Source organism: Oncorhynchus tshawytscha, linkage group LG31, assembly GCF_018296145.1.
Source record: "Oncorhynchus tshawytscha isolate Ot180627B linkage group LG31, Otsh_v2.0, whole genome shotgun sequence".
Lineage (NCBI taxonomy): Eukaryota > Metazoa > Chordata > Actinopteri > Salmoniformes > Salmonidae > Oncorhynchus > Oncorhynchus tshawytscha.
Genome location: NC_056459.1, coordinates 6,225,431 through 6,240,702, shown reverse-complemented (window position 1 = coordinate 6,240,702; position 15,272 = coordinate 6,225,431). Strand labels below are relative to the sequence as shown.

At 45.1% G+C, this 15,272-nt stretch overlaps 2 protein-coding genes across 2 annotated transcripts; one reads left to right on the top strand and one right to left on the bottom strand.

The window, feature by feature from the left end:
• The first annotated feature begins 1,649 nt into the window (after nt 1–1,649).
• On the top strand, nt 1,650–11,831 carry LOC112229899 (kelch-like protein 31). Its single transcript, XM_024396028.2, has 6 exons — nt 1,650–1,861; nt 6,011–6,515; nt 6,662–7,008; nt 7,369–7,668; nt 7,835–8,010; nt 9,691–11,831. Exons 2-6 carry the CDS (start codon nt 6,071–6,073, stop codon nt 10,475–10,477), a joined length of 2,055 nt encoding a protein of 684 aa, XP_024251796.2. The 5' UTR covers nt 1,650–1,861; nt 6,011–6,070; the 3' UTR covers nt 10,478–11,831.
• Nucleotides 11,832–13,297: 1,466 nt separating this feature from the next.
• LOC112229901 (60S ribosomal protein L11) lies at nt 13,298–14,891 on the bottom strand. Its single transcript, XM_024396031.2, has 5 exons — nt 14,715–14,891; nt 14,487–14,593; nt 13,978–14,109; nt 13,741–13,851; nt 13,298–13,377 (listed from the first exon to the last, which is right to left on the bottom strand). The coding sequence occupies exons 1-5, from the start codon at nt 14,836–14,838 to the stop codon at nt 13,348–13,350; spliced, it is 504 nt and encodes a 167-aa protein (XP_024251799.1). The 5' UTR covers nt 14,839–14,891; the 3' UTR covers nt 13,298–13,347.
• Nucleotides 14,892–15,272: the final 381 nt, after the last annotated feature.

Below are 15,272 nucleotides of genomic sequence, written 5' to 3'. Positions count from 1 at the left end.
TTTGAGTCCGGAACCAGAACTCCGACACAGTGGCCCATTAATGTGTTGTCTGCAGCATTTGGTCACATGACAGCTCGATCAGCGGTTTGATTTGATTTACCAGCATGTCAACACAGCCAGGAACATAGTCTAACGTATTTCGTAGAATTTTGGTGTATTTCCCCCTGCATGTTTGCGTTTAGTTCGTTCAGTTTCCCAAATATGTCTGTTACATAGACACATTTTATTTTGTTATACAGAAAGTCAACAAAGTCTTTTTTGTTTGTTTCACAGACATTGTGATTGACAGCAGTTTCTCTCTCAATTATTTTTCCCCCCAACACTCCCCCTCGATAACCACCAAGCCTCAGTGTGCAATAGAACATTGTCATGCTCTGATCCCATATCTCCACATAGTTTTGCCAACAGGCGTGCGCGATTTAGGTTACAATCGAAGTTACCTGCTGCATATCCCCCGAGTTGGGCGCTCAGCTCTTTTGCTTTTTCAATTCTTCGTTTCACAGTGTTATCTGACAAAGGTATTGATGTGAGTTTCTCTGCCTCCCCACACTTTTTTTCACATATTAATTGTGGCTGGTAATATCAAAGTATCTGGAATAGTATGGGGTTACATAGCATAGCAGGCTTACACATTCACGGTGGGAATGATTCATGTACAACGGTCAAGTTCGGCCGTTCCCACGATCTAAGGGGCTCTCTGGTTGAATTTGAACTTTTAAAGTGAAATAATTTTCATTTAGATTTTTTATGTTAACGACATTATAATGATTTTGAGAGACAAAGACAGCATTTTCAGGGTGGCAGGTAGCCCAACAGTTAAGAGCGTTCGCCCAGTAACCCCCGAGCCCACTAGGCCCTTGAACAAGGCACTTAACACTAATTGTTCATGTAAGTCACTCTGTATAAGATCGTCTACTATAATGTTACATTCTTTTCCGGATTTTGGAAATTCTCCCACGACCCCATTTTCCTATCAGGCAACCCCACATGGGTTCGCAAACCCTTGTTTGGGAACCACTGTTTTACACTAAAGGGGATTATCATCATTTTCACAGTTTCACAGCGTTATTCCAACCTCATAATGTTGAAATATATATAAAACACAGGAGAATTACGTATTTACTGCACTGGGCTTTTAATATCCTTTTTGACCTCAATGATATTGGTGATAATATACTGATATGGCCCTATATAAATGTTACGTCTTACAGTTTTTATCATAATTTTTGCCATCATTAGTTATTGCCTTTACAATACTGGTATTCAGATGCTAATGTATTAATAATCAATACAATTATGTTGTTGTCAGTATCATAGTGCATGCCTCCTTTCTTGTTGATAGAATCTCTACAACATCCGGTGCATCAACAACCCCATGAAGTTTATCCACTACTTTGTTAAAATAGCACCAGAGGCCCTTCCTGATGCGTGTACACACACACACACACACACACACACACACACACACACACACACACACACACACACACACACAACACAGAGAGATAGACTGTGAGACAACAGAAACTTGAGCACAGCATATTGGCATAGTCTGCTCAGCCTAGTGGCTGAAGGAGGTGGATGGCAGAGGGCTGGCCACATATGGAGTATTTTTGGTGGGGAGGGAGGGGGTGCCTGCATTTGGAGTTGTAGGTGGTGTGAGCTGGAAATTAGGGAGGGAGGTGGTCTCATTTCATAGACTTGGTTGGACCCCGACTCGCTCAAACACTGAACCACAGTGCACTGAAAGACTGACAGAGGAAGAGAGAGCAACCTGTGAGAGAAAATCAACAAAGTGAAAGAAATCCAAGAAACAAAGAAAGAAAAGGAAGAAGAGCGAGGAAAGTGGGTGGAGAGACAGGTAAAGCATATTGACTGTATTTTTCTATAACTATTTGCATGATTCTTCGACTCATGATTTATCCAACTTGATGAGATCGCCTATCCTAAACATAAAGCATTTATATATATATATTAAGTAATATGTTGACATTAGAAGTTGCAATGCTGCGCTCTTGTATTTCACCAGAACTTTACAACTTAACCATTGGCAATAATACAAGTGTGCAGACATGAAAGACATACCCAAATAAGAACCTTTTCAAACATTTCATCACCTAAAATAATGGATGTAATCACATTGACTATAAACATTGGCATCAATTACACACTATGTAGAATCTGAAGTTGCATTTTATTTCACTCACACTCACAAACAGTTCATGTGAGGCCAAGTTGATAGCAGGATGCATACGAGCTATAGCCTCAAAGGCACAGTGTTGCTCAGAATCTATAAATAATCTCTGGAGATAGGCAAAGGAATTCTGACACTGGGGGAGGTGGGAGTCGGACGCATGATGGCATTGTGTACCGCACAGAGTTCTGGGCTTTGAGATTTTATTTAACCAGGCAAGACACTTAAGAACAAATTCATATTTACAATGACGGCCTACCCCGGCCAAACCCTAACCCGGAGGACACTGGGCCAAATGTGCGCCGCAGAATAGGACTCCAAATCACGTCCGGTTGTGATACAGCCCAGGATCGAACCAGGGTCTGTAGTGACACCTCTAGCACTGAGATGCAGTGCCTTAGGCCGCTGCGCCACTCAGGAGCCCAAAATTGGGCTCCTGAGGATCATTCTTTCAGGCTTTGTTTTTGTTTTGTCACGGTGTCACCTACTCAGCTACCTCTACCACGTTCCAATATCTTTCCTGTCGATTTTGATCCATCTCTGCTATTTTCCTTATGTTCATGCCCCCTTTTCATTTCTGTCCTCCTTTTTCTTTAGCTTCATAAGATGTTCTGTCTGTTCCTAGCCTATCCCATATGATGTTTTTCATAGGATCTGGTAGTTCATCTTTCCTTCACATTATTGTCCTGTTTTCCTACCAACTCTGACCCTCATCATCCTCGACAAAGACATCTTTTCCGTAGGGAGGTTATGGCACACTCAATCAATCACATTTATTTATAAGGCCCTTTTTACATCAGCAGATGTCACAAAGTGCTATACAGAAACACAGGCTAAACCCCCAAACAGCAACCAATGAAAATGTACACCACTACCTCCCAACATTAAGCTCTGCCTCAGACCTCAACTAGCTTACATTATTTTTTCACAAAGATTCACATGCATACTGTATTAGATTCTCTGCCTCTCTCACTCCCCTCCTACTCATTCTCTCTGAACTTGATGTTTTCAAATATCCCCGGTCAGTGCAGTGGATGATGCTTGTGACTGGGCTGTGTTCCCCCCCATATGGAGAGGGGGACAGGACAGCAGCTGTTGTCGGTGTCATATGAGAGAGAGCTGACACTGGGAGATAGTTAGTTACATGCCAAAGGGCGGGTGTGAGTAGCCACCTAGTTGGATGTCGCAACACACCGCAAAAGAGATGAAACAGCAGTGACCAGTGATGTACTGTACCTCTAATAATATCTTGTGACAGACTTGCCAAAATCGAGTAGATGGCCAGAGGCCACCGCTTACTCAAGATTTGTTCTGGGTGCCAAAATTATAACCTACCATTACTGACCTATAGCTGGTCTGCACCAGAGATTCCACTGGGCACAGACATCAATTCTATTCCACGTTGGTTCCAGTGTGTGCCCAGTGGGATGATAACTATCGGAATGATGGGGGAAAATGATCCCTGACAGTTTGACCTAAATTGTTGCCTGGCCAGGCCTTCTTGAGAAGTGCAAGTGAAGATAAGCATCCACTGAAACGTCAACAACACAAGTAGAGGCTGCTTATGTAAGAAAGAACCTGATATTTCTGAGACCACTTTCTTAAAACTTCTCCGCTGGTGGGCAAGAACCTGACCACCAAAGGAAGACATTTGCAAAGGTCTTAGAATATTCAGCAAGGTTCTGGAAATGTAGCTAACAATGTGACATGATTACATCAAATGAAAATAACCTTCACATAGCACATTAACCCTCTGTAATATCTGTAACAACGGTTGGTGGGAGTCACAGCTGCTGTGTCATCTCCCATACTGGACGCCCCATGGCAAATAGACACAACAATAGAACAACATCAGACTTCATCACAGGAACCAGAAATAGCAGCACATCTATTTATTCAATGAAATTACTATCTCTTAAAACGGGTACTTCATATATTGAGGAGATGTACACCCCTTTGAAAGGTCAAGGATGATTGGTGACCCATATCCACTGCTTCTGTAGGTGATCTGTAAACAACAGTCTGGACATAAATAACCTTGGCTGAGGGTCAATCTCCGACAGGATCTCCATGTATGTATTTTCATAGCACACGTGGTGGAAAGCACCTGCACTCTGACATGTTGTTTACTCTGACTTTGGCCATGGAAAGGTATAACGTTTACCGAGAACATCAGCAGCAGGGAGTGAAAAATCTCCATGGTTTTTGAGAGAGAAACAAATGTCCTTTCACACAAAACATATACATATTATCTCCTTTCTTGCCACTTAATTTTTTTATGAATCTGCAGAGGAATATAACAAGGTAAAGAAAAAAGCATGTTGAATTTCTGTTTCTATTTGTACATGTCAAAACAGACATGAAGCAAAATGAGACTCTTTGCCAGAGTAGAACACCCAGGGGTCAATTCCATTACAACAAATGACCGTGAAATACTTACGAGTCCTTTCCCAACAATGCAGAGTTAAAAATAAGAACAATTTAAATAATAACAGGAGGATTAAAATAAACAAGAATGAGGCTATATACAGGGAGGAGCAGTACCAGATCAATGTGCAGAGGTACGAGGTATTTGAGGTAGATATTTACATGAAGGCAGGGTAAAGGGACTAGGCATCAGGATAGATAATAATAAGGTATTAGAGGTAGATATTTACATGAAGGCAGGGTAAAGGGACTAGGCATCAGGATAGATAATAAGAGTTAAAAAAGAACAGAGTAGCAGCAGTATTTCCAGGTTTTGGTCCTCTGTTGATGATAATGACACTGTACCCTTGTAATCAAAGGGTTAGTCATGATTAGGTTGTCCCACTATGATCATTTTAATTTGTATTTTTTTATATCTATAAAGGCCACAGTCCCAGCTTGTCCTTCTGTGTTTATTTACAAAGTGATAAGCACTGAATGAAAGTAATTTAGGTATAGTGTGTCAAATCACTGGGAGGATATGATGAGGGGCAGGTATGGGGTGTGGAACCAGAGAGGTGGTTTACTGGGTAGTAATCCAAAGCTATACTCGCTTTGCCCTTAGTGTATTTTTAGGTGACATGAACGCGCCTGTGTATCTGTAATTGAAGTTGCCATGGATGTTGAGCTAGTGAGATGTGTGTATTTTTCCAAGTATGTGTTACAAGTGTGTGCTTAGTTTGTCGTAATGATTGAGACACTTTGAAACTTGAATAACCAGCATGTGTATAAGCAACGTTTATACTTAATTTCTAATTTAAAACTAAGAGACAATACAGGATCATACTGTATATTTTTCAAGTGTCCTTCTAAAACTCCCCTCAAGTTTCTCACATTTTTATATAGGACCATTTAAAACATGAATAAGATTCACAGTTTTTCTGTTGCTGAAATATAGTGGGAGTCTGTATTTGAGTATTAATACAAGCACCTGTGTGTCTGGCTGCTATAAACCATAAACCTGACCCGAAGCACCCTCAGAAACCTGCAGCTGTCAATCACACACCCCTCTTTTTTTAGACTCTGCGATAGAGAGCGAGATAAAGAGTTTTTGTCATTACTTTCTTGCCATGGCCTTTTTCTCTGATGTTGTGGTACTTAGTACTTCTCTTTTTCAGGTCCTGTGTGCTGTCGCACTGAAACTGACCAACCCCACCTACCCACCACCCTTACACACCGGTGTCTGTCAATCTGTTCCCCTTCTGTTAGCAGTAGAGAACACATAGCTAGTCCAACAGTCACTCAGTGTTTCAGTGGTTGTTTATCAATGAAGAAAGTCCACCTTACCACACTCAGTAAAAAATCTGCTTTGTCAATTTGTTGATTATTTGGTCTGTCCTCATCCCTCAGTGCTTCAGTCAGAACTCGAGAGCCAAAATCTTTAACCCAACTGTTAAAGTAGCTGTCGCCATGGCCCCCAAGAGGAAGGTCAATCGTACAAAGGAGATTGCCATGGAGCCAGTTGTCACCCAGGTGAGCACTGTTACTACTCAGATGACAGGAGGAGGAGTGGTGGTGGTGGAGGGCGTGAAGAAGATCGAGGAGATGGCTGCACTGGATATCGTGCAGCTCAACCACCTCAACCTCCCCCTGCCCCCTCCCATCATCAAGCCCGGAGAAAAGGGCCTGGGCCTGGGCTGTGAAGTGACCCGCCCCCTCCACGGCAACGCCCTGCTGGAGGAGCTGAGCCGCATGCGCCAGGAGCGCTTCCTCACCGACCTGGAGCTGGCCTGTAAGACCAAGGCCTTTGACGTGCACAAGCTGGTCATTTCTTCCGTCAGCCAGTACTTCCGGGAGATCCTGGCCAAGGACCCCGGAATGAAGCGTCTAGAGCTGTCGTCGCTCTCCCCCCTCGGTAGGTTTCAAACTTAACCACCTAGCATCTATAGCTGACATTTATTAAAGGCAGGAACAGTCTTGTTTGGAAACGTATCTGTCAAAGTCCACATGAATAGACAAAAACACATGAAGAAAGCGATGATGTTTTCCACTTATTCTCAGGCCTGGCCAACGTGATCACCTTCGCCTACCTGGGCCGCGTCCACATGTCCCTGTACACCATCGGCTGCACTGTGTCCGCCGCTGCCACCCTCCAGATCCCCCAGCTGCTCCAGATGTGCATGGACTTCCTGCTGGCCGAGATGAACGTGCAGACGTGCGTGTACGTGTGGAACATCGGCGCCGCCTACGGCCTGATTCCTGTGCGCGATGCGGCCCGCCGCTTTGTGCTGGAGAACTTTGTCGCGTTCACCGAGACGCCCCTGTTCAACCAGCTGACCCTGGAACAGATCACAGCCTTCCTCCAGGAGGACAGCCTGCTGCTGCCATCTGAAGTCACCGCCTTCCAGGTCAGCTCCGCTCACCTTGCTTTACCCTACTTTTCTGCATGTAATAACTGACTTGGGATCAGGTCTCCTCATTCCCTACCCCCAACTACAGCCATTTTGAGCGAAACCTAAATCAATCCTCAGACCAGCTGTTAAGGACATGATATAGCCACATGACCCTAGTACACAGACACTTGCCAGGCTATTTGACATCCTACTGTGAATAGAAATACTCAGTCAGTATAACTCTCTGTATGTATGGTTATTAATACACAATACCAGTAGGAATGAGAGACATAGCAAGGAAGCAGAGAGGGAGCGGTATTTATAAGCCGAATCGAATAGGATTCTAAGTATATTTCTGGTTTCATTCAACCACAGTTGGCCATGAAGTGGCTGGACTTCGACCCCAAGCGCCAGGTGCACGCCGCCGAGCTGCTGTCCCACGTGCGCTTCGAGACCATTCCTGCCAGCGAGCTGGTCAGCGAGATCCAGCCCGTGGCGAGGATGATGATGGACCCTCACTGCCACCGCCTGCTAGTGGATGCCATGAACTACCACCTGCTGCCCCACCAACAGAACACGCTGCAGTCTCGTCGCACGCAGGTGCGTGGAGGACAGGCCACCCTGCTGACTGTTGGGGGGCGTCCCTCCATCACCGAGCGGGCACTGAGCAGAGTGGTGAGTGTGGCGGATCTTGTGGTGGGCTAAACATTAGGCAGAGGTCAAAGACATGATGAAGAAGTTAACCAACATTTTAGAATACTACTGTTTCACCAATCACCATGATTCAACCGTATTATCCGAAATGAGAAGTGCTACGTTGTTGACGTTGGTTCCCTTCCAGGTGCTGTGGAGAGATCCACGCGAGGGTGCGGCCACCTGGCGCCACCTGTCCCAGCTGCCCGCTAAGAGCTTCAACCAGTGTGTGGCTGTGATGGACGGCTTTCTGTACGTGGCAGGAGGAGAGGACCAGAACGATGCACGCAACCAGGCCAAGCACGCTGTCAGCACCCTCAGCAGGTACATGGATATCCTGTATAACAACAGCAAAAAAAGAAACGTCCTCTCGCTGTCAACTGCGTTTATTTTCAGCAAACTTAACATGTGTAAATATTTGTATGAACGTAAGATTCAACAACTGAGACATAAACTGAACAAGTGCCACAGACACGTGACTAGCAGAAATGGAATAACTTGTCCCTGAACAAAGGGGGGGGATCAAAAGTAACAGTCAGTATCTGGTGTGGCCACCAGCTGCATTAAGTACTGCAGTGCATCTCCTCCTCATGGACTGCATCAGATTTGCCAGTTCTTGCTGTGAGATGTTACCCCACTCTTCCACCAAGGCACCTGCAAGTTCCCTGACATTTCTGGGGGGAATGGCCCTAGCAATCACCCTCCGATCCAACAGGTCCCAGACGTGCTCAATGGGACTGAGATCCAGGCTCTTCGCCGGCCATGGCAGAACACTGACATTTCTGTCTTGCAGGAAATCACGCACAGAACGAGCAGTATGGCTGGTGGCATTGTCATGCTGGAGGGTCATCTCAGGATGAGCCTGCAGGAAGGGTACCACATGAGGGAGGAGGATGTCTTCCCTGTAACGCACAGCGTTGAGATTGCCTGCAATGACAAGCTCAGTCCGATGATGCTGTGACACACAGCCCCAGACCATGACGGACCTTCCACCTCCAAATCGATTCCGCTCCAGATTACAGGCCTCGTGTAACGCTCATTCCTTCAACGATAAACTAAAATCTGACCATCACCCCTGGTGAGACAAAACCGCGACTCGTCAGTGAAGAGCATTTTTGCCAGTCCTGTCTGGTCCAGCGACGATGGGTTTGTGCCCATAGGCAACGTTGTTGCCAGTGATATCTGGTGAAGACCTGCCTTATAACAGGCCTACAAGCCCTCAGTCCAGCCTCTCTCAGACTATTGCGGACAGTCTGAGCCCTGATGGAGGGATTGTGCGTTCCTGGTGTAACTCGGGCAGTTGTTGTTGCCATCCTGTATCTGTCCCGCAGGTGTGATGTTCGGATGTACCGATCCTGTGCAGGTGTTGTTACACGTGGTCTGCCACTGCGTGGACGATCAGCTGTCTGTTCTGTCTCCTTGTAGCGCTGTCTTAGGCGTCTCACAATACGGACATTGCAATTTATTGCCCTGGCCACATCTGCAGTCCTCATGCCTCCGTGCAGCATGCCCAAGGCACATCCACGCAGATGAGCAGGGACCCAGGCATCTTTCTTTTGGTGTTTTTCAGAGTCAGTAGAAAGGCCTCTTTAGTGTCCTAGTTTTCATAAATGTGACCTTAATTGCCTACCGTTTGTAAGCTGTTAGTGTCTTAACGACCGTTCCACAGGTGCACGTTCATTCATTGTTTATTGTTCATTGAACAAGCATGGGAAACAGTGTTCAAACCCTTTGCAAAGAAGATCTGTGAAGCTATTTCGATTTTTACGAATTATCTTTGAAAGACCGGGTCCTGAAAAAGGAACATTTCTTTTTTTGCTGAGTTTATGTATTAGCAAACACCCACACATGAGAAAAGTCACTGACTAGGTCCAGACCTTAACATACAGTAAATATTATAAGGCAGCAAAGCACACTTGAGTGTTCATTGATTATGTGTAGATTTCATTTCAATTTAGACAACTTCATATTCTGACTCATCACTGTTTATCTCTTCCTCCTCAGGTACGACCCTCGCTTCAACACCTGGCTGCATCTGGCTAGCATGCGCCAGCGCCGCACCCACTTCAGCCTGGTAGCCACCGGCGGGCGCCTGTACGCAGTTGGCGGCCGCAACGTGGAGGGCCTGCTGGCCACCATCGAGAGCTACCTGCCTTCCTCCAACATCTGGCAGCTCAAGACGCCCATGGAGATGCCACGCTGCTGCCATGCCAGTGCCGTGCTGCCCTCCGGAGACATCCTGGTGACCGGCGGCTACATCAACTGCGCCTACTCGCGCTCGGTGGCCTGCTACAACATTGAGACGGACACCTGGAGTGAGAAGGCCAGCCTGGAGACCCCCCGAGGATGGCACTGCTCCTCCACCCTGGGAGGGAAGGTGTACGTGGTGGGTGGTAGCCAGCTGGGCCCCAGCGGAGACCGCATGGACATCCTGTCCATGGAGGTGTTCTCCCCAGAGAACGGTGAGTGGAACCGGGCCTCCCCCCTGCCCCTGGGCGTGAGCACGGCAGGCCTGTCGCCCCTCGGGGAACAGCTGTACCTGCTGGGTGGCTGGAACGAGGCCGAGAAGCGCTACAAGGCAGCCGTGCAGAAGTACACCCCGGCAACTGACAGCTGGTCCATGGAGGAGAATCTGCCCGAGGCCACTGTGGGCGTGTCCTGCTGCACCCTGACCCTCCCACCCCGCCACACCCCCCGCAGGCTACAGCACCGTAACACCCCAACAACCAAAGAGGAGCAGCAACTGCCACAGAGAGAGAGCAGTGTGGCCCCACAGTCCATCACTGCCTAAGAGCGAGATTTTAAAAAATAAAATAAAAGAGAGAGGAAGATGGAAGGGAGGAGTGATAGAGGTGGAGGAGAGAAGAGAGCTATAGATAGAGGAACAGAGCAGTAAAGAAAGGAAAATTAAAGATGGAAGGCAGAGTGAATTAACTCCTATACTGGTATGACAACAGCACATTAGGGAGTTCAATGGAATGGGGCCTATGTGGTTGTTGAATGTGAATATGACTGTAAATGAAATCAATTTGCAGTATGTGTACAACATGTAACGACTGTGGTGATTACGTGTGTGTTTTTGTGTGTGTGTGAACATCCTGGAGTGAATGATAGTGTCTGGGTGTTCTACATTAAGTCATACAATCTTATGACAAATATTGCAATATGATTTTCAGCAAAACGTTAAACATTTCTCATTTAAAATTAACAGCGAATATATGTATTTATAATACTATATGTATAACAGTACTGTAAAGTATGCTTGTCTGAAGTAGTTTAGCTCAGAAAAGCTTTATTATACATAATTTAATTTTTTTAAAGTGCAATGAAGTGAGAGTTGCAGTGACTGCTGAAGTATAGGTGGACAAGGTCAGAGGTCAAAATAACATGATTACAATGTCACCCACTGACGAACACAGGTAGAGAATGTCTGTCAGGGCGGTAGCCCAGCAAACTGTGACCCTGACCTATTCGCAGGCCTCAAAATTTCCACCTACCAGAAACAAAACAGCAGACCTTTGATTCGGAAATTAAATGGGTGACCATTTAGAGATTTGGCTCAGGTCATGTTTTGTATTTAGGCCATGGGTTCCAGCTCACCTGTGTTTGTTATAGAGTTTGTCGACCTCCATCTCCATCCACTGGGGTAGCCTAGTGCTTAGAGCGTTGGACTAGTAACCAAAAGGTTGCAAGTTCATATCCCTGAGCTGACAAGGTACAAATCTGTTGTTCTGCCCCTGAACAGGCAATTAACCCACTGTTCCCTAGGCAGTCATTGAAAATAGGAATTTGTTCTTAACTGACTTGCCTAGTTAAATAAAGCTACCAGGAATCAGTAAAACTCCCATAGATGGGAACCTGCCTAGCAAAAATAGGGGTCAAGTAAATGAGGACTCAACTATGTCATTGGATGCTTATTTGATTGGAGGAATCACTCTGTATTCATCTTACTGAGAGTTGCTGAGGGTAAGTGTGTGTTGGTGCTTTTGGCATTTACATAAGCAGCCCAATTCATATCTTTGACCAATTAGTAGAAAAATATCTGAAAAGGGCTGCCTGTGTAAACAGCCATTGTCTGTCCAGACAAGCAATTCCAGAGGCAACGTAACCCTGGTGTTTCACTGAATAAAGCCAAACTGACCTAAGGGGATCTTTTTTATTTCACCTTTATTTAACCAGGTAGGCTAGTTGAGAACAAGTTCTCATTTGCAACTGCGACCTGGCCAAGATAAAGCGTAGCAATTCGACACATACAACGCAGAGTTACACATGGAATAAACAAAACATACAGTCAATAATACTGTAGAACAAAAGAAAACAAAGTCTATATACAGTGAGTGTAAATGAGGTAAGTTAAGGAAATAAATAGGCCATGGTGGCGAAGTAATTACAATATAGCAATTAAACACTGGAATGGTAGATCGGCAGAAGATGAATGTGCAGGTAGAGATACTGGGGTGCAAAGGAGCAAAATAAATAAAAATACCATTATGGGGATGAGGTAGGTAGATGGGCTGTTGACAGATAGGCTAAGTACAGGTGCAGTGATCTGTAAACTGCTCTGACAGCTGGTGCTTAAAGCTAGTGAGGGATATGCGTCTCCAGCTTCAGAGATTTTTGCAATTCGTTCCAGTCATGGGCAGCAGAGAACTGGAAGGACAGACGACCAAAGGAGGAATTGGCTTTGGGGATGACCAGTGATATATACCTGCTGGAGCGCGTGCTACGAGAGGGTGCTGCTATGGTGACCAGTGAGCCGAGATAAGGCGGGGCTTTACCTAGCAGAGACTTGTAGATAACCTGTAGCCAGTGGGTTTGGAAACGAGTATGAAGCGATAGCCAACCAACGAGAGCGTACAGGTCGCAATGGTGGGTAGTGTATGGGGCTTTGGTGGATCGGTTTATTTCAAACCTCAGAGGTAACTTGTGGTCACATTGTCCAGGAAACGATTTCTGCTGTCTATTGCCACTTTCTCTAAAATGGCATGAAATAGCTGAATTTGGAAGCATAAAATCCTCCATGCCTGCACCAACTCGTCTCCGACACCCTCCCAAAGGCATTCTGAAGAGCTAGGAGACAGCTGTTTAAATTCGTGATTTCAAGAGCCATGTGACCTCCAAAAATAGTATCAAACTCAATTCACCCAGACTACTCATTTTAAGAGCCAATACTGCCATCATGTGCCAGAATAATGAAACACCAAGTATTACATACACAAACCGTTCAATACAACTGGCTGCACTTAGGAAAGTACACGTCGGGCAAATCACTCAAAATCAAATACATCGTCTCCAGCATGCTTTCTGGATTTTATATTAATTTCCCCTTTAATAGCTTCTTATGGTATAATTATAATTTGAGCTTCAGAGGCAAAAGCTTCAACAGACCCCTAGTATTCTGATTTTGAGAGCAGACTAAGATAACATACTAACATGTGCTTGTAAGGAGCAAGCTCCATTCTTTCCAGAATCTAGACCCATTAGTGCAGTCTGTCCTTTGAGTCATGTTACTGCCAACAGTTTCCTATTATACAGAATTATAAATGTGGATTACTCATCATAAAATTCAGCATATAATTCATATCACTTCAATGACCACAGAACCAAACACTGGTATTTTTCCATTTTATTATAGTTATAAACAAGGTCAACGATGGTTCTTTACTTCCCGGGGAGGATGATACCATCATACTAAAGAAAGAAAAAGAGGAAAAAATTAGATGCTTAGCAAGGAAGCCTACTCAAGCTGCACACAAAAGAAAAGCCACCAATTTTATATTACACAGGTAATTCAGCCTTACTATACAATACGAGTCAGCAGAGTTCTTACCAACAGCATTCAAGCAGCAGAAGGCAATCATACTTGCATGGGGGCACTGAGTGCAGGCTTTTATTTCAGCCAAACAGTAACCGCCAATTCAAAATGATCAAAGTCAACATTGAAGACCAAATTGTTGATTAGTAGACTCAGGAGTGCGTTACTGCTTAATTGGCAACACACAGCAAATAATCTGCAGGTATGACTGCCCACCCTGTATAAAAGAACCCACACACCTTCTGCTGGAACCAGCGCATGGCTTCCTCTTTGCGGATGCGGTGCCTGAAACCAATGCGGCCCGTTTTCTGCTTCTTGTCAGCAATGCTGAAACCGGGTCTGCCCAGGACCTGAAAACAAAAAGAGTGAAAGAAAGTGTGGTTCAGATTAGAAGACATGTAAAACCCTATCGTATCCCAACTGGCAGGTAAAATCAACTTTTTAAAAATAATTATAAAATATGTGAAGCCACTCACAACGTAGAAGTCCAGTCCGTAGATACCAATGCTGGGGTCGTACTTTATTCCCAGATCAATGTGTTCCTGGATGCCAAAGCCAAAGTTGCCGGTGTCGGAGAAGTTGTTCTTCCTCAACTCGTACTCACGCACCTTTGGAAGAAACGAGGTATTCCATTTAGCAGGGGCAACATGTTGCAACATTAGGCAATATGCCTAAATACAGTGCGAATGTGGACCATGGTCAAAGTTGACACTGCCAAATCAAAATCACCTTTGGCTGAGGATGAACACAAGTGATTCAACTTAACCATAAGTATACGGAACTCTAGGAAAATACAAATAGGGGTAAATGTTACGACTAAACTAAGCCCTACCCTAAAGGGTGTCAGAAAGAAACATTCCCTTGGCAAATTAATGGTGATTAAGAGTTTTGCATAGTAAACAAACCCACATCCCAAAACACTCATGCAGTGGTTGTAATAAATAGGTGTAGTAAATGGACAGTGTATAAAATATTGAAAACTCACCTTGAGTCCCTTTTCCAGGATCTCCTCAGCCTTAGCTCCACGGACGGTACAGTGGACAGCAATCTTTTCATTTCTGCGGATGCCGAACGATCGCACAGTGTAGCGGGCTGAGGGGTACAGGGGGAGGAAGACTTCAGCACAATTTTCCACTAACATGCCAATCAACAGGGTAACCATCAAACACACAGCCACAGATGATCATAAACAAAACAGGCATAGGATACCTACCCTTGGAGAAGACAGGTGTCTGGCCTGTGAGCTGCTCAAGCACCTTAGCAGCACGGGTCAGTCTGTCACCACTCTCCCCAACACAGATGTTCATACAAAGCTTGCGGATGCGAAGCTCACGCATGGGGTTCTCCTTTTTCTCGCTCTGTTCCTGTTGAAATCAAACGTTGGCATTAGGTGGCTGGGAGGTTAACAGTTACGTTTCGTATGGTTTCGCTAGCTACATCAGTTGTCCGCGATGCAGCCAGGCTGGATAGCTAGCTAGTTGCCAACATAGCAACATGTCGATATTAACTAGCTATTAAATCCTGGTCAATGTTAATAGATACCCAACTGGCGATCTTTAGGCCGTTTCCAAGCAGCCACACATGTTTACACTGACACATATTCAAAAACGTGATTCAATGTGTTTAACTTCCTGGCTAAATAACCAGATTCCTGCCAACAGGACATGCCGGTGCATATCCTATGGCTTATCGTCGGCTGCTACTAGCCACCTTGCTAAGGTATCATGTTTACAATGTTGCAGTCAATTGTACAATTTCGTGAATGTTCATA